This window comes from Ictalurus furcatus, chromosome 21, assembly GCF_023375685.1.
Source record: "Ictalurus furcatus strain D&B chromosome 21, Billie_1.0, whole genome shotgun sequence".
Lineage (NCBI taxonomy): Eukaryota > Metazoa > Chordata > Actinopteri > Siluriformes > Ictaluridae > Ictalurus > Ictalurus furcatus.
Window position 1 is genome coordinate 10,331,811 of NC_071275.1, and position 27,774 is coordinate 10,359,584.

General features: G+C 41.2%; 1 protein-coding gene across 2 annotated transcripts in view; it reads left to right on the forward strand.

Moving 5' to 3' along the window:
- Positions 1-1,991: 1,991 nt before the first annotated feature.
- The window catches only part of LOC128624878 (E3 ubiquitin-protein ligase TRIM62), a 38,611-nt gene continuing 12,828 nt past the window's right edge, over positions 1,992-27,774 (forward strand). For both annotated transcript variants that reach the window (XM_053652707.1, XM_053652708.1), the window contains exons 1-2: positions 1,992-2,127; positions 3,713-4,291. In XM_053652707.1, the coding sequence (XP_053508682.1) occupies positions 3,878-4,291 (414 nt within the window). In that variant the 5' untranslated portion in view covers positions 1,992-2,127; positions 3,713-3,877. The remainder of the gene's footprint in view (positions 2,128-3,712; positions 4,292-27,774) is intronic.

Below are 27,774 nucleotides of genomic sequence, written 5' to 3' on the forward strand. Positions count from 1 at the left end.
TAATCTGACCTAAATACTGCTTCACTATGATCTAATCTATGATCTAAACCACATTTCTATTATATTTTTATACAAACTGAGTTTGCAGGAGCATATAGGTGGGGTTCATATTGAATAATAATAATAAAAAAAAACTTGTTCAGACCACTCCCCCTCCTGGTTCACATCCACATACAGATATTTGGCGCTCTAACCAGGTACGAAGCAGTCCCTCCAGGATTTTTCCATCGCAGAAATTAAGGCAAAATCAAGGAAACGCTGCAATATTTGGAGAAGCATGCAATTTTTCAAAATTACTGCAGATTTGAGCCAGGACGCATCATGAGATGTCATCACAACGCGCGTTCAGCCAAAGCCCTCTTCAATTCAATCAAACTTTTTTTGCAGCAACAATCACAAAAAATCTCAGTGAAATACTGTACAGACTGACAAATGCAGAAACAGGCAGTGGCATTGCATTTCCCCCTACTAACTGCACACCACAGACCCCTGGAAGTCACAGCTTTAACCAGAGATTAAAATCTTCAATGAAACTGAAAAAGTTTGCCACATCGCATCTGATTGCACTGCACAGCATTTATTCAACTAAAAGCTGTGATTTTGGATTTGCATTATCTGACTTTTAGGATCATTCTCGTTCTCCTCATTCACTGAGGTCTTGATTTAATGCCAGTGATTCAGTCAGAGTGAAACCCACCACTATATTTGAGGTGGTGGGTAGTAGCAGCATTTTCCAGTAGCATCACCGTATTCTTAACCACATAGGCTGTGTAGTTTTAAATCAAATGAAAGTGAAAAAGTCTGGTGTGCTAGTGTGAATTTCATTCACACCTAAATATCTGCCAGATGTTATTTAAGGCCATCTCTGAGGGAAAATAGGTTGCATCAGCAACTCTCCTGACCTATCCTGTAAGCAAACTTGTCAAAGCTGGTTAAAATAAATCTTGGTGTGAAAATGGAGCAAGGCCGCTTCGAAAGGCATCGCAGTGGCCCAGTTTATAGCTTCAACATAACGGATTTATTTAAAAAAAAAAAACAAAAAAAAAAAACTCCTGGACAGCAGAGCTGCTGATAAAAATGCTTACTTCAAAACCTTTTCTATCATACACAATATGTTCAGATTGCTTTTAATTTTAATTTTAATTCAGAGTTTCCGCTTCTGAGGTAAGTTAAATGCAGCATGCTGACAGGCAAGTACTACCTACATTCTACGGCACAAAATATAAGAGCCAATAGGCTTCTAATATGCAAATAAACCAGGAGAAGTGGGCGGGGACTTATTTTGTTTTGGGGGCGTTGTTGATTTGCATATTCATATGGATTAACTGATGAGGGTAAATAAGGATGTTGAATTGTTTCTCCACCTTTTCAGCCACGAGCAAATTAATATTCATTAAACAAAAAAATAGTGCTGAAAAGAAGTTTTTGGTGTCTTTATGTGATATTATCATATAACCATGTAATGTAAATTTATTTTCTTGTTTTGAATGTCTAAATTATGAAGGACTGAAAATGGTATAGTAACTTTATATATCAAAGGTGGGGTGGTTTAAAGTTTTATGTAACAAATTAAAAAGAAAACATTTTAAATTGGGAAAGGAAAATTATTAGCAAAAAAACTGTTTTATTAATATTTTTACTACGGTGTGAATAGTGTCTAATTTATGCCAAACATGATGAAGCATGAGCCATACCACAGGGTGAAATCCCAGGGTGATACATTTCTCTTTGCGTTCACGTTTCAGACCAAGTCAGAACGAAACGTCAATTCGTGACAGAAAGCACATGTTTTACGTGTAAACATACTTCGAAAATCTGAAAGTATCCCCAGAAAATTTTATATTTCTCTATTATAGTTACTTTTCATTCCTCCACACACACACACACACACCCCACAACTCTCCGGGAAATGGATCGCTCCGTTGCTGTGCTCCGGGCTCGCTCCTCAGCCAGTCTAGCTCACTGGCATTGAGGGCTCAGCTGAGGTGCGGGAAGGCGTGGGCTTAGTCCTTAATGACGAGAGAAATAAAAGTTGGACGAAATTAATTCGATTAAAAGAAGGACTTTCTTGGACGGATACACGGGAAGAAGCGTCTTCGAGGCCGAAGCGAACCAGGACGAGTCACAGTAAGATAAACAGCTGTTGACTGGTTAATTTTTAAAGCGCTTGTACTAGCTAGCACTGTTTATACTTAGCCAGCTTGGCTAGCCACTCTAATTAGTTAGCTAGCTTTTTGTGCATGATGATTAAAATAAAAAATAAATAAATAAGAAAAGGGCGACTGGACAGTCGCTTTAAATCAGACATATACTTATGTTTAAACTTCTCAGACTCTTATTAGTTATCAGTTAGACAGCAAATAATTTATATAGATAGATAGGTAGATAGATAAAGAGAGAGTTAAAGAGAGAGAGAATGGCTGCTTATGTAAATTGGCTCTCTGGCGTTAAACCACAGCTTCTTCTTTTATTATTATTATTAATAAGAAGAATAATAATATTTGCATAAAAAAGCTCTTCCTCTTTTGTCCCTGAGCCCCATGATGATATTTCTACAGAAATGCCACCCTTCCACTTAACTGACATTTATCTTCTATAATGATTGCCATCACCAAATAATTGAAAGAAATTAAAAGTGAAAACTGGCTCAAATCCAAACATCCCAATAATCACAATAGTCACAATAGTCCCATGCATGTAAAGTGCACTATACAGTTTAATCTGTATTTTATACTGCTTGCTGTATATATTTCTATAGGGAAAGTCATTTGGGATTTCAGATCTTGTTATAGATGATCAATGAGAGATTTTACGCCCCTCCTGCTTATATGGGGTGGTTTATTGGTTTAAAAAAAAAACCCAAACAAACAAGCACCTATTTTACGAAACTGAGAGAGAAGTTTAGAAGTTTGAAGATTTGGAAAGCAGAACGAGAACGGAGACGAGGTGAGAGATACGTGAGTAAATTTATACCCGAGTCTGAAATCTGTTCAGAGGACAAGAAACAGGTTAAAGGAAGTCGAAAGATTAAAAATATTCTCGCCGCATCAGGTTCAAACTTATCAACTGGTATCATTCTGCTCTTCGTTTTCATACTACTACTACTACTAATAATAATGATGATGATGAGGATGATATATATTCTGGAATGCTTGGATGATGGATTTATGTGATTTCCTACCTTGAATGCATTGAAAAGGTGTGCGGTGGAAATAATGACACCCATAAAGAGTGTTGTTTACAACAAAACAACAACTGTGTTTCGTCGTTCGGGCGAAGAATTCGCAGTTAAAAGAATTCACATTTAAAAGAATTGAAATCTCTCGATCTTGGTGCCGAAGAGCAAATCTTAAGAGTAAAGGAGGTTGCGGAAACATAGAGGATGTCGGAAGGGTTAAAAAGGTGAGACGGTTTTAAAAAAAATATTTATCGCCTTCGGTTAAGAGGAACCGGTTCTTTACCGAAGGAAGGAACGCCTGTAAAAATCGGACAGATCGAGACTTTAACTGTATGTTGTCAGACAGAGGGCCGTTGTTTTAAAAAAAACAAAACATTTTTACAAGAACAAATATAAACGAAGAGGTAATATTGGAGGGGGAGGACAGTAGTTTGCAGGTAGTTTTCCTCATCATGTGTATGATTATTTAATCGCATGATATTTTTCTGTCTGTTGCATCTGACCAGAATTTCTTTGCGCTCTCTCTCTCTAAAGGAACAACTAAAGGATCCATCCTGAGGAGCACTGAGGATTTTCGTTGAAAATAAAGACAAAAACAAAGCCACAAATTCTGTAAATCTATCAATCAGTAAAATCTCAGGCTCCCCAGGCTCTCGGTTCTCTCGGTGCGTGTCACGTTTTCCAGGCGTCTCCCTGCGCATGCAAATGGCGTGTTGTCTGAAGGACGAGCTCCTGTGTTCCATCTGCCTGAGCATTTACCAAGACCCGGTGAGTTTCGGCTGCGAGCACTACTTTTGCCGTAAGTGCATCACGGAGCACTGGAGCAGGCAGGAGCACCACGGCACGCGCGACTGCCCCGAGTGCAGGAGGACCTTCACCGACCCGCTGCTCTCGCCCAGCCTCAAGCTCTCCAACATCGTGGAGAGGTACTCGGCCTTCCCACTCGACGCCATCCTCAACGCCCAGAGGAACACATACCCGTGCAAGGACCACGAGAAGGTCAAGCTGTTCTGCCTCAGCGACAAGAGCCTGGTGTGCTTCTTCTGCGACGAGCCCGCTTTACACGAGCAGCACCAGGTCACCACCATCGACGAGGCGTATGAGGAAATACAGGTCAGGATTTTAATTATTTTTATTTTCTAGATATTTCAACATGACACGGTGCTGACGAGATGATTTTAAGGCATTCGCTATGGATTTATTTTTCATGATGCGGTGATGTTCACGAAGCATCGGGTTATGATCGGGGGTAAAAAAAAAAAAACCTGGCTTTACTCGAACAGATAGCGAATCTTTCTCAGAATTAAATTCTTTTAAAATGTTATATGAAATTATAACATTTCTCTGCTTAAAAACGTGTAAATGATTAGCACCCCTAAAATCTTTTAAAATAAAAATAATAAAATAAAAAAAAAGACGTGTCATCACTTTTATGTTGTATTTTTAAAAAATATAATCAAATTATAGATGTTAATTAATGTAATTAATAAACAAAACAAAATTCTAAGAATATGTGTTTATATTAGATTTAGTAAATTCTGGTTTTTAATATACAAAATGTTTTAAAAATATTTTTACAGTCTGTAAACAGTAATAATGATGTGTTTATGTTTAAATATGTTATATTTAATAAATATAAAAATATTTAATTGGCACCCTGTCCAGGGTGTACCCCGCCTTGTGCCCAATGCTCCCTGGGATAGGCTCCAGGTTCCCCCGCGACCCTGAAAAGGATAAGCAGGATGGATGGATGAATAAAAGTATTTATTATATATGTACCATTTAAAATAATAATTATTATTATTAGATGAAATAAAAAATGTAGAATTTCCTAAATAATTTTCTGTATCAGTTACATATGTTTGAAACTACACCAATCAGCCATAACATTAAAACCACTGACAAGTGACGTGACTAACGCTGATTATCTCGTTACCATGTCACCTGTAGGGGGCGGGATTTATATATTAGATAGCAACGGGCAACAGTTAGTTCTCGAAGTTGACATGTTGGAAGCAGGAAAAATGGCCAAGCGTAAAGATCTGAGCAACTTTGACCAGGGCCAGATTGTGATGGTTAGACGACTGCGTCAGAGCATCTCCAGGAACAGCAGGTCTTGTGAGGTGTTCCCAGTACGCGGTGGTTAGTACCTACCAAAAGTGGTCCAAGGAAGGACAACCGGTGAACTGGCGAGTACACCTCTTCATGACGACGGTATTCCTTAATGTCAGTGGATTCTTTCAGCAGGATAATGTGCCCTCACACACCGCAAAAACCGTTCAGGAACGGTTTGAGGAACATGACGAAGAGTTCAAGTTGTTGATTGTCCTCCAGATTCCTCAGATCTCAATCCGATCGAGTGTCCGTGGAATGTGCCAGACAAACAAGTCTGATCCATGCAGGCCCCACATTGCAACTTACAGAATCTCCTGCTAACGTCTTGGTGCCGGATACCACAGCACACCTTCAGAGGTCTTGTAGAGTCCACGCCTCGACAGGTCAGAGCTGTTTTGGCGGCTAAAGGCGGACCTACACGATATTAGGCAGGTGTTTTTGATGTTATGGTTGATGTACATGCACACCTTCCAACGCCGAATCTTCTAACACCTTAGAAACATCACCTGTAAGAATGGAGCTTGGTGACTTTTTTTAAAAACTCCACAATTACAGTCTTTTTCTCATAAATCTCTTTTATCTAACACACTTTTCTCATGTTTTCCCTGAATGTCTATCACGTGGGTGGAAAAAAAGTCATCTAGCAGAGCAGCGATTCCTTTTTCACACGTTGATTACCGAGTTAGAGGGAGTGATGTGTTGATCAGAAAGATCAACACGTCACTCCAAAATATCAGTGTGAATACTTTATGTATTTATTAAGACAGTGGTGTGATGATTAATGACCTAGACATAAAACGATGTTGAAGCTCAGGTGATGTTTCCAGCCTTCTCAGTTTCTCAGTAACATCACAATATTTGAACATTTTTCTGTTAATCTATAGGTTTGCTAACAAAAATCCCGTAATACTATTAAAAGAAAAATGCATTCTTATAATATCTGTGGAAATAAATGATTTAACACTGAAATTCGTTTTCCACATTTTTAAATATTCAGTGTAAAATCAGAGACTACACAGAATCTTCTCATGATCGAAGAAATATGAAGAACGTTAACAAAGACCTGATGTGGAGTTAAAGTGAGTTTAAGCAATATTAAACATTAATAAACAGTAATAAAAGAGTAACACACCTTCCTTCATTTCAAGTCATAGCCATGTACCGTTTAAAGTTGTCTTGCTTCGAAGTGCCAATGATTCTTCCATCCAAATGCTACCAATATTTTCACAAATATTTGTCCTCAACGCAGATGATCTGAAAAGTCTTGCCGTAGATGCTTCGATCTCAGGCCTCGTCCACACGTATACGGATATTTTTGAAAATGTAGGATTTTTGGTCTTTCGTCAATACAAATACGGAGGTTTGGGTCAATGAAAACGATGTTTTTTTTGGGGGGGGTTTTTTCCAGAAACGCACGACATAAAAAAAGTACAATTTTGAAAAACGCTGACGTGTGCGTACAAGGTTTGTGTGGTTTTGCGTGTTATGAACGTGCCAGATCTTTGGAGAAGACTCGGACTGAACTTTTTTTTTATTCAAACGTAACCTTAAGCAAGAGTTCGACCTCATCATGAGTCCGCAGTAACGAATCCAAACGCAAGCCGTCTCTACGTCTCAATACGTAACTTTTTTTTTTCTTTCATGTTCACGCTTTTTGTGCAGTAAAAGTGATGTTTGTGGACAGGGTTCAAAGCAGCATCTAGGTTTCGTATATATCTACGACAGCCACGTTTCATTTTCATTCAATCCATAAAATATTTTTCTTTGAACCTTAAGGCAAACAAGCCTCTCAGCTTGCCTGATTCTCCCATTAGCACTTTCAAGCACACGACTTTGACACCAAACAGGTCACGTGATGTCTGAACACGTGTAAACCTCAGCGTAGAGGTAATTGGCGTAACATGCCACGGTTGATGGACGATTCGCGATGGTCTCTCTGGAGATGCGCTCCACAGGGAGCGTTACGGAACTTGTGTTTCCTTTGCTCGGGTTTTGAAACTCCTTCCCAGCACTTCAGAAGGCCCTGAGGTAGGCACTAAGGCCCTTCATCAGATTCGAAGCAATCCCTGCGAGGAAGCTGGCGCGCTTTATCAACAAGCGTGTACTTCAAACCACAAAGAGCAAATTGGCAGCGAATTCCTGAGCAGCTGCTCAGGGCTCCTAATGAGACTGTTTATCCTCAGCAAAACCTCTTCTGCCAAATGAGACGTGTTCAGTACCGAGCGTAGCTTCATAAAACACGAGAGGTTAGAAGGGTCACGACGGGCGTGTTACGCAAAGCTTAATTGCAGCGAGGTCGCCGTTTTCCTGTAGTTTCCTTTCCCACGCAGATCAGATCATGTGTTTTCTGTTCAGAGCGTTTGCATTTTTGAAAGTTTTCTGGCTTTTCCTTTCCCAGATTTGACATCTTGCTTTTCATGCTGTTAAATTCTCAAACACGTAAATAATTATTCGTTCTTGTTTCTTAGTGGCCGGAACGATTGTGTTTAGTAACAATGTGTCATGTTTAGCATTCTAGCCTGCATTTGTGGTCCTTTTCCTCTTTGGCCTGGCGAACACGTCGGCTGTTTTATGCAAAAACTATTTGAAATGTCGACTTGTTGGACCACAAAACACGTTCTACTGTGCTACTGTCCATCTCCGATGACACCGGGCCCAGAGAAGTGGGCGGTGCTTCTGGACAGTGTTAATTTATGGCTTCTGCTTTGGATTATAAAGCCTTAAATTGCATCTGTGGATGCAGTGTCGAATGGTGCTGACTGACAAAGTTTAACCAAAGTATTCCCAAGCCCATATCAGGATATCCATTACAGACTCATGACTTAAGACACTGACATCTGAGGGATCAGAGATCATGCGCATTCAGAAGTGGTTTTCGGCCTCGCCCTTTACACACTGAGATTTGACCAGATTCCTCGAATCTTTTAATTATATTGTGCACTGTAGAAGGTGAAATGCCCAAAATCCGACCCATTTGTCTTTGGGGAATGTTGTTCTCAAAGTGTTGGATTATTCTCTGACGCACCTGTTGCTCTGAACCTCAACCCATCCTCGCTCTTGGAGGACTAGGCCTTTTTTGGAGGCTCCTTATATACTGTGATTAGACGATTGCCTCACCTGTTTCACATTACCTTCTTATTTCAACTTATCGCTATTAGTCCTAAGTTGCCCCTGTCCCAACTTTTTTGGAGCGTGTTGCATGCATCAATTTGAAAATAAATGTTTACTTTAAAAAAAAAAAAAAAAAATGCAGTTGATTAGATAAAACATCAAATACCTCGTCTTTATATGTTTTGGAATTGGGGTTGTAGTAATATTTCTTTGTGTGTCATGTAGGCTGTGTTTGATCTCATTTGTGCTCATGATTAGGGCTGAGAACCTGAAGCACTGGTTTCAGTTGAGCTCCTTCAGGCTCATGAGGATTTTTTAAATGAATGTTGGGTTTAGTCATGTAATGGATTAGCTTTAGGGCGGAAAGGTTTCACATATTTGGTGTCTGTGAGGAAAAAAATCTGTCTTCCAAATCATGCCCTTCTCTTCTCCCTTCCCTCCTCCATCCAAGCTAGCTAATGCACTTTATGATCAACTCACGAGCATTATAAAGAACGAGCCTCGTAAGCTGCAGGCAAGTGGATCTGACTCATGTTAAACAAGGCGTCCCACAAGGCTCTGTCCTGAGCCCTCTTTTCTTCTACTTTTGGGAATATGTTGAGGAAAAACGTGGCTATGAGAGCGCGAAGGTGAGCGTGTAGATCACGTTTAGTTTTTTGTGTAGTTGTACTCTCATGGTTGTACAGATTTTCAGTTTTACACGTCCACTAAACCTGACCGGACTGATTCCCTTTTTCCTTTTTTCTTTTTTTTTTTACTTAAAATTATCCAGCAAATCCAAAATGCTTTTGTGCAGCTCGGCAGAGGTTTTGCACTAGGTTCCTTGCCAGAACCGTACCTCCCAAGGACTGAAACGTGTTCTTCCTGTTCATGGTGAGAATGTTGAGAAACATCTCGCAAACGATTGGTGTCACGTAGAGAAAAACGGTCAGCGGCTCCGAGTTTTTAGAAGTCGTGCAGTGCGCGCTTGGCATCAGCAGCCTGTACACATAATCTCATTTGAATTTCTCTCCTTTTTCCTGTAGAATGCATTCTGCAGCCGCTTCTGCTTTCCGTTCTCTCATCACTTCTTCCCCTCAGGTACCTTAGGTGCTTCTCTAATGCACTTATGCATCTAGAATTGCATTGACTTTTACTTTAACCCTACACACACACACTCATACATATATACACACACTCACTCACTCACTCACACACTCACAGACACACACACACACACACACACACACACACACTTCTGTCTGTCTTTCTCTCTTTCTTTGTCCCTCTCGGTCTCTTACCCTCTTTTTGTCTTTTTCTGTCTGTCTCTCTTTCTCTATCTGTCTGTCTGTCTCTCTCTCTCTCTCTCTCTTTCTCTCTCTCTCTCTCTCTCTGTAGAGCGCTCTGCTCTTCGCTTCAGGGAAAACCGGACTCTCAGAGTAAACTAAAACACACTGACTTGTCTTCAGGGGTCTTGCGTCAGTTTAGAGACTCGTAGCTGTGAGTGTTATTTCCTGCTTTAGGTTTCTTTAATTATATAATCTATTGGCCGCCACGTGGAGGATGAAATATGACTTCATAAAAACGCAGAGAAACCTCGAGTGTGCGAAATCTGAAATGAGATCCGAGACCCGATAAGTTCTGAATCGCAGAAAGAATAATGATGCAGTTCTATATTTTCATTCCAGCGTGCTGAAAAATGAATGAATATTCCAGCATCCCTGTTGCCGGTTCAAGCGGACCCACATTTAGCTTGAGATACTTCTCATGTATATTCAGCGTTATGTAGATATCATTCATAACATTTCATTTGCATTAAATCCTCAGCCTGAAACACATTAAATTAGTTTATACTGAAATGTTTGTCAGGTGTTTAGTGAGCGTGGTGCTAATTTGTTTAAGCGTCGTGTACAGATGAGTCATTGAGATAGACTAAAATGCAAAAGTGCCGCTGCATCGCTCTTTTTTTGATAGACATGAAGCAAGGGTTGTAATTCCTTCCAAATGTAATATTGCGAAATATTCTTTATTTGTATTAAACCATGATGCTTCCTGTTCTCAGTGGCATGCTCTGTAAGATTATTCCGAATTGCTGACGGGCCCATTTTTCCGCGTCTTTGGCGGTGTGTTTGTCGTAGCGTTGAGCGAGAAAGCATCATCCGAGCTGACTTTCCTCCTCCTTGCTTTTCCTTCTGTGTCGTTTCCCTTTTTCTGGGTCAAAAGAAGCAGAGGCTCACAGAGCCGTTCATTTCTGTGGTGTCTTGCCGGCCTGAGGGGCACGTCAGCGAAACCGCCACAGGGAAAGGCAGAGCGTCGCGTTCCGTCACACACATCGCAAGATTTACACGCTTGGCCAAACCCCTAATACAAGGCGACGGAGTGTGCCGAGGACGTATTTGCACACGACATGCCGTTTAATGAGGTGGCGAGGAAGAATTTTCCAGTAGTGGCCTTGCACAGTGACTGAGCATTCGGTCGAAAGTCCACACGGGAGGACGGAAACGTTCACGTCGGTTTGTCCTACAGAGATGCTCTGAGAACTGTTGTGACACCGTCACAGAGTGATCTCCAAACCATCATTTGTGTTTTATTTCAGCTTCCGGCAGATGTTCCTTCGTCTGCTGTGCATGAAATGCAATAAAAACCTGTGGGTTTTCCAGTCCTTATTTCCCTGATATGAGCAGGTGTTGGGAAGGCTTTCATTTTCATTCATAATTAGATTTTTTATTTTTTTTAAACTAAATGTAATTTGCAGTTCCTCCAAGTCTTATTCGGATGGGATTAAATTTACACCGAGTCCTGGGGTCACTTCCTTATTTATTTATTTATTTATTTATTTATTTATTTATTTATTTGATTTTTTTAAAAAAATTTACAGGTGCTACTCTGATTTTATTTCCGTCCCTGATCGCCCATGACGGTGGGGTTTTTTTGTTTGTTTTGGTTTTTTTAAATCCGTCCTTCTACAGGCAGAATTACCTACTGTGAACATGCACGTCTCATAATTTTAGTCTGGATATGCACATCTGGGATTTCCTATGCAGATGTCACCTCACGGTGGGGAAAAAAAACCCATATTTGAACGCTGCTACTTGCTGTCTTTCAGTTCAGGATTTCAGGATTTTGTGACCGTAGAAAGTAACCCAAAATCGAGCAAACTCTCTTCAAAATCTTTCAGATTTTCCACAGATTCAGGCCGAGACGCATCATGTGACGTCGTTCAGCCAAAGCCCTCTTCGATTCACGTGCGTACAGCTAAAAGGTCTCATTTACCAACAAACATCACTGCGAAAGATCGTGCGATAATATTCCGTACGATCACGATTTCGTCGATTCTAGTAGTTTTCTCCAAAAAAAGTACAAAAAAAGCAACAATTTTGGGGAAAAAAACCCCAGCAAAATTGAGCATTTATGGCTGCAGTGATCACAAAAAAACTCCAGAATACCATAGGGACTGATATTTATTCTCGTAGCGCACATATCCATGACCCTCCTCCAGATGTTAAAGGCTTCCTGAGTCTCCAAACGGAAAATGTATGCTTTAGAGGAGGTATACTCGGTCTGTTCGGTAAAAACTCTACACACGCTACCTCAAAAAGCATTTTCAGGAGGAGTAAAAAAAATCATTAAGAAAAGTGTTGGTGATTAAAGCAGACAATGCTGAACATTTTCTAAGGTTGCTTTTTTTTTTTCGTTGACGGATAAGTGTTTTAGATTCCGATGATCCGCTTTCATTGAAGTGATTTCCTTATTGAAGCAGGTCTCTAGTGCTGTATAAATAGGTGACTTAAGTTTTAGTTTTAATGCTAAATGTTGTTTTAGAGTTTAGTCACAGATGCTGCCTGGATCGCCATCAATGATGATGATGATGATGATGATTGTAGTTTCCCTGCCCTCAACTAGTGCTTAATGGGGTTGGTTTGAGTTGGCGTGTGTTGGTTTTTTTTCTCGATTGATGCATCTGTTCACGTTTGGTGCGTGTAATTTTGACAAAGTACAGATCACTTCGAGTCTAATGAGTGTTTTTGGTGTTTTTTGTTTTTTTTTTCTTCTGAGCTTTATGTATTTAGATGAAACAAATGAAATGAATGTCCATATGTTTTAGTTTATTAAGCGCCTTTGGTGCTTTTATATACAGAAAGTAGAGTGTATAGAAAATCTCTGTGACTTTGGCTTACTGATACGCCGAGTCTGAACACTAACCTCGCTGCTAACGAAACACTCTGTGATGCGAGAGTAAGTGCTGAAGCCTGACCCCGAGCCAGAGCACCGCTCGCCCACGATTACGCAGGGGAATTAGCACTGATCGTTGACCATCGTTCTGTAATCTAGTGTAATTCCTCTGCGTGCAGGTGCCTAGGCTTTTTATAGATCGCTCCCGATGAGATTTAATTATGCAGGTGGGGGTTGTCTGTTCGATTTCAGTGTCCTTAAGCGTCTGTCCCTGCGCACTTTCATCAGGACCAGACCATCAATCACGTCATTCCTGAGCGCCGCCCCCACGACACGGCTTCTTAGTTCCTGCATTCGCACAAAAGGGGAATAAACTTTCGCTCTTCCCCGAGTGACCCAAAAGCTTGTTTGCACTTCGCAGCTATTTCTCCAGGATAAATTATCGAGCCAAGGTTGCGCCGTGGAGCACTCCAGAAAAATGCTTTCTCACCTCCATAAACATGACCTTAAGAGTTGGAGAGTAGGTTAACACGCCTGTGAAGTGCTCTTCACAGCACCTCTTCAGCGCAAAGCTTCAGAGAAGGTTCCTTGTCGTGCTGCACAAATAACAACGGCGTGATTGTAGCGATTGTTATAATTAGCGTGAAGTAACTGTGAAGTGCTGCTTGTTTTTGGCAGCATGCTTGAATTATCCTTACACCGTGAGAGTTCCATGAAACGTCTTTCCTGAGGCCCGAGACGATGTGAATTTCTGAGGAACGGTAATCTGAGCTTTATTTTGTTCTAAATTTTCCGTGCGGTTGCAGGTGAGCAGTTTCAGAGGGCCGAGCAGGTCGCAGAACACATCACAGTGAATAGACGCTACTCGTCAGACCTATTAGTCCGGCTGCTGAGTCTGAATCAGAGCTGAATTGATATTTTGAGTTCGTTTGCTATTTGGTTCGGTTTGTTTTCTCACTGCACATAATTAAACGGAGCGCGGGGGGGCGAGTGTGTAGAGCTGAAAACGCATGCGTAAAACTCCTTCATTCAACGAGAAATACTACGATGGACAAAAGGTAAACAAACCTTTTTCAAGTGGACGTAAAAGAAATCACACGAGCAAGGAGAACGCGTAGCCACAATCGATAATTATAAAAATTGCTAGTTTTAAAACGTCGTGTGTCTCATCCACTGTTTATTTTCTCTTTTCGTTCCTCAATCCAAATCTCCAGATCTCAGCACGATTCCTCTGGGAGAGTTCCAACTTCGCAGTAGGAAAGATTAGGGCTGGGCGATATATCGATATAATACCGATATTGTGATAAACGATTATATGATGCACTTTTGAGATATTGTTGGTACGGTGATGTATTTTTTACGTTTTTAATCATTTCAAATTAAATGGTACTAAATGGATGCCATCGATTAATTGAAAAAAAAAAAAAACCTTAATCTTCAAAGGTTTTTTTTGTTTGTTTGTTTATTTTACTACTTTTTTCTGGACAGTTTGGTAGCTAAATTATATATCGTGATGCGCAACGTGCACAGTAGGAATGTCTTCAAGTAACGTGATATGATATTTTTGTCATGTCGGCCAGCCCTAGGAAAGATCTTTTTGAATGACTTTCGATCTCTTAATTCCTACTCGGGAAGTCTGAAAGAGCTCCGAAAAGTAAGAACAAGAAATAACAGCGCGATGTTTTAGGATTTTAAGACATCTTTTTGAGTTGATGTTTATATTTGAAATCACTAAATGCCAGGTGTTATGAGTAATTTATCAAAGATTTCTGCAAGCTCTCTGTAAGACTTTTTTAAGATCAGACTGCTCTTCCATGTCATTGTTTAGCGCTATTAGCAGTGAATTATCACATCTCATTTAAAAATACATTTAGAAGCTGTGAACAAAACAACTCTTTAATTCCATGTTCATGTGAACGCTCTAATGTTGGAAGTAGGAGGGTCCGAGTTGGAAAATTCAAGAGTTCCCACGTGTCGTGAACGCAACTCTCAGCTCCATCCTTTGGCTCAGTTTGCAGCTTATTTTAGAGGCTGCAGAAAAAAAGTTCACGTCCCGTATTCGGGTCGATTCAGGTTCGAAATGCTTTTGTCACATTACTAGAATTCAGTTGGAATGGGTTCGATTCATGTGAAAGCACCCTCAGTGTTCGAAGGACCCCCACTTCCAAAATTTGAGCCGTTTTCATTCTGTAATAAATGGATAATCTGTAACCGAGGTGGTGAGGGGATGAAATCAGAACGTGTGAGAATGTAATAACGACTCACTTTACGGATTCATAAATGAGACAGCCAGTGGCGCAGCTGCGTAAGCGCGGTATAAGCGGTGTATAAGCCGTGTAATTAGGCTTCATCCCTGTTTAGTTTCCGTTCGCCGTTTACATTTCTATACAGCAGAACAAACACGCTGTGGGCACTGAGAATTTATTTATACTGGGTTTTTGCACATAATCCCCACGTACATGATATTTATAATTTGTTTCACGCTGCTCATGGCGGTGCACCCGTCAATCACTCGTCTGCGCTCGTTCTCTAATGCGATTCTCCATTCGGGGGACTGTGTCCTTGGTCCAGTGGCGACCGCTCTCAGAGACCACGCTGCTGATGAGATAACGTCCGGCTCAGGTGCAGAGGTGCGAAGCTGTGTGCTGGGCTTTGGGGTTATGTTCCTTCCCCCCCCTCTCTCTCTCTCTCTCTGTCTCTCTCTGTCGCTCAGCGTTTTCCAGCTCAGTGGAGCTCTTCTTCCTGCTCGGAGGTGAGAACACCCCTCCTGTTCCCTCCACCATCAGAATGCTGCAGAGCTCTCACCTTCCTGCCTCTGCAGTCGCCTGTGCAGAAACGTTAGTGCCATTCCTTTTCGTTCAGGAAAATAAACTAGCACTCGAACCTCAAGGATTCATGATTATTCATCTAGAAATCGTGTTTAAGGGCTTTCCTTGCATTTAACCACATATTAAACCCTTAAACCCTCTGACTTTACGATACAGCATAACGGCAAGTAGCCTGTAGCAGCCATTTTCCAGCAGCAACAGTTAGCTACGCAAAGTGGGCAGGGCAAGTGACGTCAAAGCGACCAGTGATCGTTCATTTTCGGTGCAAGTTGATGATTTCCAGCGATTGACACGACAAAGCACCTGAAAGAGACTTCTGGTGGCGTAGCACTGTAAAGTGGCCTGCACAAGCAATTGAGCAAAAAGGTTTAAAAGTTTTCCATGGTTTTTTGGTTTCGCGTATTCGGTCCTACTCGTAACTCCTGAGCCAGATGATGAGACTCGCTTTGATGGTTCAAGCTTGTTTGATTTACATGAAGCAGAACAGTGCCAGTGTTTACACTGTCGTATTTCAGTACACCAAGCACTGTAATCGCACTAAACAAAAGAAGACATGATTTATGATCAGATCGGTAGTGTTTTTTTTTTTGTTTTTTGTTTTTTTTTTGTACGTTCCAAAGCTAGATTGTTTGGGTGTCACACTAACCTGGTCCTACCAGTAAAACCATGGCAACTGGCAGGAAACTAAAGATTCGACACGCCCACAAGCTACTTCGCTTTTTAAGCAAGGCGAAATATCGCCTGATGTGAGCACGGGGTTAACAGATTATCTAGTTTTCTAGCTACTCCACCTTTTGTGAAAATTGCTTGTATCTTTTGCATGGTTACTATAGCAACAGCAACACTAAGCATCATTAGGACTAAACCAATGAGGAGTGCCCTCTTTTAAAAAAATAAATAAAAAAAATTTGCTCCATGTTGATATAATATTTGCCTGATGTATTATTTCAGCAAAATATTAATGCTGGTGAAGAACTTTTAAAATTAGAAGTGTGTGTGGGGAGTTGTTTGTGAGGGTCAAGCTCACTTGCTGCTCCATTTTTTTTTAATATTACTTATTTACTTTTTTATTTTACTTGATCACTTATCCTCGGAGAACTTTGCGTGCATTTTCAGTCGCACAAAAATCTGACGTGTTCGTAAATATTCGTAGCTCTTCAGTCACTCTGGAGTGAGATGGGGAAGCCTTTCAATTGACTCAATGCCATTTCACACTGCCTGAAGGTGTAGTCTTCCTATAAAAACTGATGTAGAGGATCAATTTTCTCCTGCGCTCTGCCTTTCTCCTAGCCTCTCGGTTAGGAAGCCGCCGAGCTGTTAACGTTGTCCTTCCTTCCTTCCTTCCTTCCTTCCTCCCTCTGCGACTGCAGTAAGTGAATCATCAGTTCAGATTTCCAGCCTGGAAATGTGTGACCGATTAAAGTGTCAGCGTGTGTGCCTGGGACGAGAACCGATGTCTGAACTCTTTCAGACATGCACAGCATGGTCATGACCGATCCTGCACGCACGCCGTGTTCATTTGGCGGACAAATTGCGCACAAGTCAGAGGAGTTCTGGAAGTCTGCGTGACGTCTGAAGTCCAGTGTCTCGGCATTGTGCAGGAGCAGCAAGCCGTGCTCGTCCTGTCTCCCAGCACCCCGCTCTTCAGGCTCTTCTGCCAAGACGGCATTCTTTTCATATCGGTCATCTCGGGTATTCACATAGAGGCTGTTTTATATTAAACCTCACAACAAGCGCGTAGATCCGGGATCATCAAACAACCGATCCAGCCCACAAGGAAGTTTTTTCTCACCTCAGCTCCTCCCCGAATATGTTCTTCAGTTCCATGAAGTGTATAACGTTCTGGAGATGATCTTCTCTAGCTTGGACCACAGAGCAAAAAAAAAAACCCAACCATATTCGTATAGCTAACAGCACAATAGGGCGGTAAGTTTAGCTGATGACCAGCGGTGGCTTTTTATATTAAATAAATGATTCGTACAGTGAGGGGGAAAAAAGTATTTGATCCCCTGCTGATTTTGTACGTTTGCCCACTGACAAAGAAATGATCATTCTATAATTTTAATGGTAGATTTATTTGAACAGTGAGAGACAGAATAACAACAAAAAAAATCCAGAAAAACGCATGTCAAAAATGTTATAAATTGATTTGCATTTTAATGTTTGACCCCTCTGCGAAACATGACTTAGTACTTGGTGGCAAAACCCTTGTTGGCAATCACAGAGGTCAGACGTTTCTTGTAGTTGGCCACCAGGTTTGCACACATCTCAGGAGGGATTTTGTCCCACTCCACTTTGCAGATCTTCTCCAAGTCATTAAGGTTTCGAGGTTGACGTTTGGCAACTTGAACCTTCAGCTCCCTCCACAGATTTTTTATGGGATTAAGGTCTGGAGACTGGCTAGGCCAGTCCAGGACCTTAATGTGCTTCTTCTTGAGCCACTCCTTTGTTGCCTTGGCCGTGTGTTTTGGGTCATTGTCATGCTGGAATACCCATCCACGACCCATTTTCAATGCCCTGGCTGAGGGAAGGAGGTTCTCACCCAAGATCTGACGGTACATGGCCCCGTCCATCGTCCCTTTGATGCGGTGAAGTTGTCCTGTCCGCTTAGCAGAAAAACACCCCCAAAGCATAATGTTTCCACCTCCATGTTTGATGGTGGGGACGGTGTTCTTGGGGTCATAGGCAGCATTCCTCCTCCTCCAAACACGGCGAGTTGAGTTGATGCCAAAGAGCTCCATTTTGGTCTCATCTGACCACAACACTTTCACCCAGTTGTCCTCTGAATCATTCAGATGTTCATTGGCAAACTTCAGACGGGCATTTATATGTTCTTTCTTGAGCAGGGGGACCTTGCGGGCGCTGCAGGATTTCAGTCCTTCACGGCGTAGTGTGTTACCAATTGTTTTCTTGGTGACTATGGTCCCAGCTGCCTTGAGATCATTGACAAGATCTTCCCGTGTAGTTCTGGGCTGATTCCTCACTGTTCTCATGATCATTGCAACTCCACGAGGCGAGATCTTGCATGGAGCCCCAGGCCGAGGGAGATTGACAGTTCTTTTGTGTTTCTTCCATTTGCGAATAATCGCACCAACTGTTGTCACCTTCTCACCAAGCTGTTTGGCAATGGTCTTGTAGCCCATTCCAGACTTGTGTAGGTCTACAATCTTGTCCCTGACATCCTTGGAGAGCTCTTTGGTCTTGGCCATGGTGGAGAGTTTGCAATCTGATTGATTGATTGCTTCTGTGGACAGGTGTCTTTTATACAGGTAACAAGCTGAGATTAGGAGCACTCCCTTTAAGAGTGTGCTCATAATCTCAGCTCGTTACCTGTATAAAAGACACCTGGGAGCCAGAAATCTTTCTGATTGAGAGGGGGTCAAATACTTATTTCCCTCATTAAAATGCAAATCCATTTATAACATTTTTGACATGCGTTTTTCTGGATTTTCTTGTTGTTATTCTGTCTCTCACTGTTCAAATAAACCTACTATTAAAATTATAGACTGATCATTTCTTTGTCAGTGGGCAAACATACAAAATCAGCAGGGGATCAAATACTTTTTTCCCTCTCTGTATAACCGTGGTTTCAGTGGAGATTTATTGGAGAAGTTTTAAGCTTACTCGAGTAAACTTGTAAAGACAGATGGACTTTGGGCTTGGTGCCGTCTTTTTTTTTTTTTTTTTTTTTTTTTTTTTTTTTTTTTTTTAACACCACTTTTAAACACCTGACATAAATAATAATGTGTTTATGATGTATGCAAACATTCAGTAGGAGGTTATTTTTCATCTAAATGATGAAATATTAGACCTAGTTTCTTTCCTTGTACTTTGTCTGTGGTTTAACGTTTTGTAATCGATTGTCTTCGTAACTTTGTGGCGTAAGGGTGATGGGGTGGTGTAGAGATGCTTTTGGGGAAGGACTGTTTGTCTCTCTCTTACATAATAGCAATGATTGAGAGAGAGGTAGACAAATAGGTGGAATAATACAACAGTACAATAATGCAGGAAATGTACAATGCTATATATATATATATATATATAAATAATGCGAGTTAAACTACATACATGAATTTGTGTTTATTATTTATTTACATATTCACTTACACTGATTTTTATATTTATTTATGTTCCTTAAAGGTAAGAAATGGTATTAACACAGGATGAAAGAGTAGAGATACTATAGTGCTTCTTGCTACTTTCATTGGTTTCTGACACCCTGTACTATAACACTATATATGCACTATACCTTAAAATATATATTATATTATATAATATAATACAGGATTACGTCAAATTTTTTGCAATTGTTACGGCCAGAAATTGTTTCACTGCAGCTTTTTTTGCAGAGAAAACTACTCGAATCTGTGACTTCGCAATCGCAGCGATGTTTGTTGGTAAACTAGACCTTTTAGCTGTTCTCATGTTCGACGCACGAATCGAAGAGGGCTTTGGCTGAATGTGCGTCGTCGCCGTCTAAATCTGTGGGACAATGTTCTCATTTTGAAAAATCGCATAGGTCCAGCAAATATTGTGGAGTTTCCGCAATATTTCGCAATAATAACAAAATCCTAGAGGGACTGATAATACATACACTATAATACTGTCATCGATACATGATGCTACGTAACCACGTACGTTGCTGTATAATATCCAACAGTCATACAGTACTAATAAACTATCTGTGATCCTGTGTTAAAAGGAACTCATTTGTTTTGGGGAACATTAAACGCAACTACAGTACAAGTGGATGAAAACGTACAACGTGTTCTTTAATAAGTAAAAATGTTCATTGTTGGCAGATTGCTGTGGTACAAGAGGACTAAAATTGTTCGTGCTGTGCTGTTACAGGAAAATGAACACCTATAAGAAGTTTCTATAATGTAGACGGAAAAGCCATTTTTCTAGTCGGTATAAAGTAAAAATGAAACCCAGATGAGACATTACATTGCAATACATAACCCAGGGATCGTTTCTTCTAGGTTTTTTTCCTCCTATTTAACGAGCGAAATCTTTGCAGCGGTGCTCTGCAGGTTAACATTCAGGTTCCTCATCCATTCTTCTCCGAGCTGCGCTGTGAATCTTGCGATCGTGACCAATTTCCTCCCGCCATCCGCCTTTCCCGTGGCCTCTCCTCTAATCTCCTGGCTGACATCTATCAATTAGGAAGTTGGTGAGCTGCTAATGTTGTCTTTCCTTCGCCGAGTGCAGCAGCAGCAGTCACAGGGAGGTCAGACCTGACAGGAAGACGGACAGGCTGTGTCAGTGTGAAGGCTAAAGCGTTTTCATTACAGCTCTCTGTGACACGCTCAACAACAGCACAACCGCCCCCATCATCATCATTATCATCATCATCATCATCATCATCATCTCCGACTGTGCCCTGTCCTGTAGAATTATCCTGCTTTCCTCATTCACGTCAGGCCACAAACATTTTACTGCGCACGTCAAACCCCACCAACATATTGCCGTTATAGACCGGAGAGATGCAGAGTCACGGGCGTGCCGTGCCAGCGGGCCGAGGACGTGCTCCGACTGCACGATGGAGAAAAAAGCAGCCGTCGATCCCGAAAGCAATTTAGTCTGCTGAAAGGGAAAGGAATAGCTGTGAGATGCTTCTTCAGACCGACACAACACTCCATTTTGAGTGCACGTTTGTCGTTTTTCCTCACGTCTCCTGCTGAGGACAGTCAAAAAGTCTAGTCCAATTTTTCAGGTTTTTTTTTTTTTTTTTTTGGTCAACCTGACTGTGAATTTCCACCAAGTACAAGTACCTGTACCGATTCAGTTCCTGTTCGTGCCTAGGATCCATGCAGACCAGAATGCTCTAGAAGCGCAACAACACTGGAATGAATTATTAAGTGTCGCAGCCGCTGTAGCCCGTAACTAAAGGTCATGAATCATTATTTTAAAACGAACCCTCGGATCACGTATCGCCATATTCCGGGTCTTTTACGAAAGGTTCTTTTCATCCAGTGTCCTGTTTCTGTACGTTCCTTCTCTTTGCTGGAAATATGATAATAATCTAGCTGGCATGAAAGCAAGAACACGTATACATGATTTTAAATAAGCATACTGTTATGTTATGTTATGGCTTACACATGAGATATTTGTGTGTGTGCCGTGCCCTAGTAGGGTCACACGGCTCACTGCTTTCTGCTGCCTCGTTGGCCACTTGCTTGCAGAAAGCATTTAATATTCGGTGTGCCGTACGTTCTCAATTTCGCTGAGCCATGTGTTATCATAGCACAATCTGCTGACACCAGGGAGGCTCTACCTCACCGTAACTGCACCTGAGGAAGTAAAACAGATGACGTCCAGACGGTTTAACAGTGCCAGCTTGTACTGTACTTCCAAAGTGTTGAGTATTCTTGGAGAAACATTTGGTAGTTTTTCCCACGGTAAAAATTTTAGTATTAGTATTAATTTCTTCTGGGCAGTGTGCTTCAAAACTGTTCAGAATAAGCAGTCCTTAGCACATTATTTCTGTTTCATTTAATGTTTATTTTTTATCTTATTTTGTGTTTGACATGGGCTTTTTTACAGGAGTGTTATGTGTACGATTAATTTTATATAATATAATATAATGTGTGTGTGTGTGTGTGTGTGTGTGTGTGTAAAATATTATTTATTTATTTATTTATTCCATTCAAGCAAAGTAAGATCGAACTGGTCACATAATCCAGTTCTTTCATGGCGTGCCTGTGCCATTACCAGAACAGGAATCTTTTGCACTTCTAAAGTGACTGAAAGCCTAATAGCTCTGGATATCATTGGCATGCATGATGAATGATGCATGTCCTGTTAGAACTGTAAAAAAAAATAGCTCTTCAGTAGCTTTCAAACGACACCAGGTTCTGCAACTCTGCACTCTACGTTGCACAGAAGGTGGTCGTTTTAACCGACTTTGGAGCTCTATTTATGGCTATAAAGACACCTCGAACTCCAGAGACTTTGTTTATTTAATGGAACAAATTTTTGGAGAGCTGCAGTGCAGGAGCCCAGCCTCCATGATCGACCTCATTGTGCTCTCCTGGGCTTGGGAAAAAAAAAACTTATACAGTTCTTACGTAGTGTGCACACTGCCACGTGTCTATTTCACACATCCTGGTATAGGTTATTGTTTCCCATTTTGGACACCATATGTGCATGGTCTATATTTTAACTGGGTATATAATTATACATAGTTTATACCCTATACCTGCGCCAAACACAATCTTAAACTTCACAGTAGTTTGGTTTACTCTTTCTCATAGCAGAATTTTTTTTATTTATATGGTAATATGTATCCGTTTTACGACATTGTAGTTGCTTTAAATATTAACACATTTGCCATTTCTAGTTATTGAAGCTGGAATTTGAAAGCAGGACCTCAGCTATGAAGAATTTTGGTTGCTTATTGGGCTGATTTTGTCACGGATCTGGCAACCCTGTACACCAGAAGCAACCAACCAATCTCGTATAGAAACGCAAGCAAAACTAATTTAACGACCGCTGTGGTTTTAATGCAGAAAGAGACATGCGTTAGGTTTTTATTCAAATATAGGTGTTTCAGTAAAAATAAATTGCTCTACTGACTCTTAAATAGATTTTATTTGAGAGTATGTGTAATAAATATGAGAGAACCTTGGAAGAACTGTTTGAGAAAACTGAATGGCTTTATTCATGTGGTTTTGAAAAATCTATTTAAAGACATCTTGTAAATAATGGAACATGTATTGTTGAGTATGGGTTGACATTGGGTTGGATTTGTCAACCTGGCAACCGTGGCCAGCTTTTTTAAAATCGAGGCTGAAATTTTTTACTATAAACTGGAACGCAGTTTACAAAGTGGGCGGAGCTTGTGTAGCTTTTCATCTCCGCTTAAGTTTATTCATTGTTCATTTCAGAGCACTTTGCATGTCCTCACCTCTGAGCAGTCTTATGATGTCTTCCAAAGATATATCATGTGTCATCCTGGAGGAGAACGCACGGCGATGGCGGGATGAATCATGCGTTTGCCGTGACCTCTGTGTCTCACCTCCTGTCTGTCCCGGAGTGTGACTTATAGTGTCTTTGAAGAGGCTGCGGCTCAGATGATGGTTTTCTAGCCTGATTTACACAGCACTCAAATCGACGTAGGACAGAGAGCTTGTGAGAGTACGTGGGTTTTACGCTAGCTGACAGATTTATGCCACCGGCTCTGACGAGGTTACGCTGAAGCGTCCTTGCAGGAGTTCACCTTCCAGGAGCGGTGTTAACAAGGGCCACGCAATCGTGCAGTTAACATGAGCGTTGATGTTTCCTACTCAGCAGTGCTGCCACGCTGTCGTCAAGGGGTTGTGTTTGTGCAACCGTGTGTGTGTGGGTGAGTCCTGAGCATACTTGTTTCTCTTTATTTGTTCTTCCTTCAATAACTCTTCATCAAGTTGTTGTGTTTAATGAAGAGCGCCGAAACTTGACGAAAGCAGAGAAATCGGAAGTGCTTACAGACAAATGCCACTGATCGTTATTTTTAGATTTCTATTCCCTGTGAGTCGTTTCCCAGAGCGGGCATGAGAGATGGGAGACGAGGGGTTTGTTTATTTATTTATTTATTTGGATGTGTAATCACTAACCTTGTTCTCCGTGTGGTATCCTGGGGAAATGTCACGTCACACTCGGGTTCATCAGCACGGACGGACGGACGGCCTCTTAAAGCCCCTGTGAAACGTCGAGAGCCGAGATTCGACACACGTTGACGTATTTTCTTTTTTGAAAAAGGAAGTCAGAGTGACGGCTGGAAGAAGCCTTGGACTGATTTACACAAAGGCGTTCGAGATACGCCGTGCCACACCCACATCCGATCTAGCAAACTAGCTGAATATAAAGAACAGCAAGGAGTTTAACCGAGAGCATTTTTTCCAGCTGAGGATTTTTCACTGCCGCCGTCACCCACGCCTTCCCACTTTATTATCCGGGGCGATGTCCTAGACGGCAAAATGTTACGCCGTACGTTTTTGAGGCGAGGTCGAGCACCAGAGCCGCAGGGTCGTCACCGGGAGACGTCTGACGTCTCCGAGTGGTGGATACAACGATATTCTCACTCTTACTCATAGAGTTATCACGATGCCATAAACATCTTGCGATACTATACAGCTGATGTATCACGATACCACACAGTATTATGTTAATTCATTATTCAAATCTGCAAAGTGAACCAAATTTACAGAAATACATAGATTGGACAAACCGAATTTTCCTCTGAATACTTTTTTAAGGAGAACTGGCTGTTGGAAAAACTTCATACAACAATCATACAACTGGCAAGCGACTAATTCAGTGAGCCAGATATTTCATCTGTTGTACCCTAGAACATGCAAACGGAAATGGAGACGGCGTATAAAGACAGAATCCCATTCTCCGTCAGTCTGAGGTGCCGACATTCCCGCTTTGAGGAACCCCACATTAGCAAAACATTCCTCCGAAAAATCATATCATCGCTATCTTGTACAAACTCCTCCTTCTTCCAAATTAATAAACTCCAAATATACACCAATGAACCATGTTTAGTGATAATGATCTGCTAGAGCAAGACACAGCCCCATGGGCAGGACTTATGTTCTGGAGACGTTTTAATATGATGAACGCAAGACAGAATGAGTCATCCATCAATAGCTGGGGATTTTGAATTAATTTATTTATTTATTTATTTATTCATTTACTTTTTTAGATAGATTATTGTGTTAAATCTTGGGTCAGTCTGCAGCAGAAATGCGTGTTAAGCGAGGCTTGATGCAGGGACAGCTTGTTTACAGTCTGTCATGCAGCCTCAGCACTGCAGATGCTTGTTTTTGGGGCTTGTCCTCTGGTTACGCTTCAGTTCCAGTGTATGTATAAATATATAAATAAACAAATAACCCATCATGTTGTATAATGATCCAGAAAGCATTTCCTTTTGGATTGAACAAGCGCGCTGGGTTTAAATGAAACCGATCCTATTGCACTCCTCCAACATTAAAATGTATAAGCAGGTGCCATGTGAATGATGTGAAATTGCTTTTCTGTGCCTCTTGTCCTTGAAGTCTTGAAAGCTATATAAATGCAAAAGCTGCAGTAGACTGAGGCGCTGAGGCTCACTGCAGCCTTGCACGCTTCAGTGTGAAATAAGTCAGAACGAACTAAATCATAACAGTATTCCTTGTGACATGCAAGCGACAAAGGATAAACTGTTAAATCGTTAGATATCATGGGTATCATCAGTATTTCTAACAATAACTATTAAGAGCTCTGTTCGGAAGCTGCAGATTAGATTACATTTTGTAAAGCTTTGTCATTTTTATATATAAATATATTTTTTTTACGTTCATTGTTATTGATGCATCTATTCGATCTGCTGCTCATGCAGTGCAACACACTCAGAAGAAAGCGCTATCTGCCCTCTTCTACATACATGGGCGCACAAATGCACACAATTGGCTAGTGTCTCCGTGATTGACAGGATAGAGAGAGTATGCTCCTCCCACTCAGTAAGCAAAGCCAAGATTGCTCCCTAGACCTGGACGACTGTGGCATGATCAGGATTCGAACTTGCCATCTCCTGGCGTGCGAGTTGCTTGTTGAGTTTGCTGAAACTAACTACAGCAAATAAATTAACACTGGAGTGACAAGTCGCTGCCTACGAGCCCAAATGATTGGCACACATGGTCATACAGTATCTCACAAAAGTGAGTACACCCCTCACATTTTTGTAAATATTTGATTATATCTTTTCATGTGACAACACTGAAGAAATGACACACAATGTAAAGTAGTGAGTGTACAGCTTGTATAACAGTGTAAATTTGCTGTCACATGACACCGGGGAGGGAAAATGGCTAATTGGGCCCAATTTGGACATTTTCACTTAGGGGTGTACTCACTTTTGTTGCCAGCGGTTTAGACATTAATGGCTGTGTGTTGAGTTATTTTGAGGGGACAGCAAATTTACACTGTTACACACACTGTACACTCACTACTTTACATTGTAGCAAAGTGTCATTTCTTCAGCGTTGTCACATGAAAAGATATAATCAAATATTTACAAAAATGTGAGGGTGTACTCACTTTTGTGAGATACTGTAAATGATCACGTTAATTTACTTGCCAGCGTCTATCGTTAGATGATTAATGAACTTACAGTGATAGAGCTTTTCTCGACATATTCATTTATTTCTAGAAATCTTGCATTGGAATCCCTTTTAATCAGCTTCGTTTAATTTGCTTTTCTCTTAGAGGTACATTTATATAAGTCCTACTGAGGAAGTCACTGAGAGACTCCTGCGCAGGATTCTTTTCACGATTCAGGATCCGGATACATGCTAGGCATCTACACCGATCAGCAATAACATTAAAACCACTGATTGGTGACGTGAATTACGTTGATTATCTCGTTAAAGTGTCACCTGTCAAGGGGTGGGATATATTTATTAGACAGCAAGTGAACAGTCCGTTCTCGAAGTTGACATGTTGGAAGCAGGAAAAATGGCCAAGCGTAAGGATCTGAGTGACTGTGACAAGGGCCAGATTGTGATGGTTAGACGACTGGGTCAGAGCATCTCCAGGAACATCAGGTCTTGTGAGGTGTTCCTGGTACACAGTAGTCAGTACCTATCAAAAGTGGTCCAAAGAAGGATGACCAGTGAACCGGCGACAAGGTCATGGCCTCCCAAGGCTCACTGATGCGCGTGGGCAGCAAAGGATGATCTGATCCCATAGAAGAGCTACCGTGGTACAGTAGTACTGCTGAAAAGGTTCATATCCAACTGCCTTCTAAATCACTGCCTTGTGATTGAAATGATAATACTGTATACTATGCAGTTTAATCTGTTTGGTGTCTTTGCAAACAACTGAGCTTAAGCAACATTATACAATTTGTCATGCATCATTTTCTGACCTGTAATTTTCACCGCAGGATCTTTTAGCTGTTCGGGTTCTGTGACGCAGACCGGGCTTCCTCATGCGTCCTGATTCCGCCTGTGGGCTCACAGAGGTGGCCCGCTTGTCCTGAATCTGCCAAGAATCTGAGGCCCACTTTCCCAGAAAATCTCTGCAGGCTTATTTTTATTTTCTTATTCATCTCAGGTCCACTCAGCATCACCGTGCAACCTTTCCATCCTGACAAGCAAGGTGCTTCTTGCGCCTAAAGAAATCCTAAACGTTATGCTAACATTGCTCAATAAATCATAAAAGGCTTTTAGCCCGGGGTGCTTTCTGATGATCTGTAGGATATGCAGGAGGTAAACAGCACATGAAAGATGGCGTTGTGATCAAATTGCTGCTCCATACCAGTGGATGGATTACTCCGATTGTCCATTATAGAGAGTTTAATGACACCGTGGTGGGATTTTCAACAACCTCGGCGCTCTGGGAATTGGGTGCGTTAATGTTGAG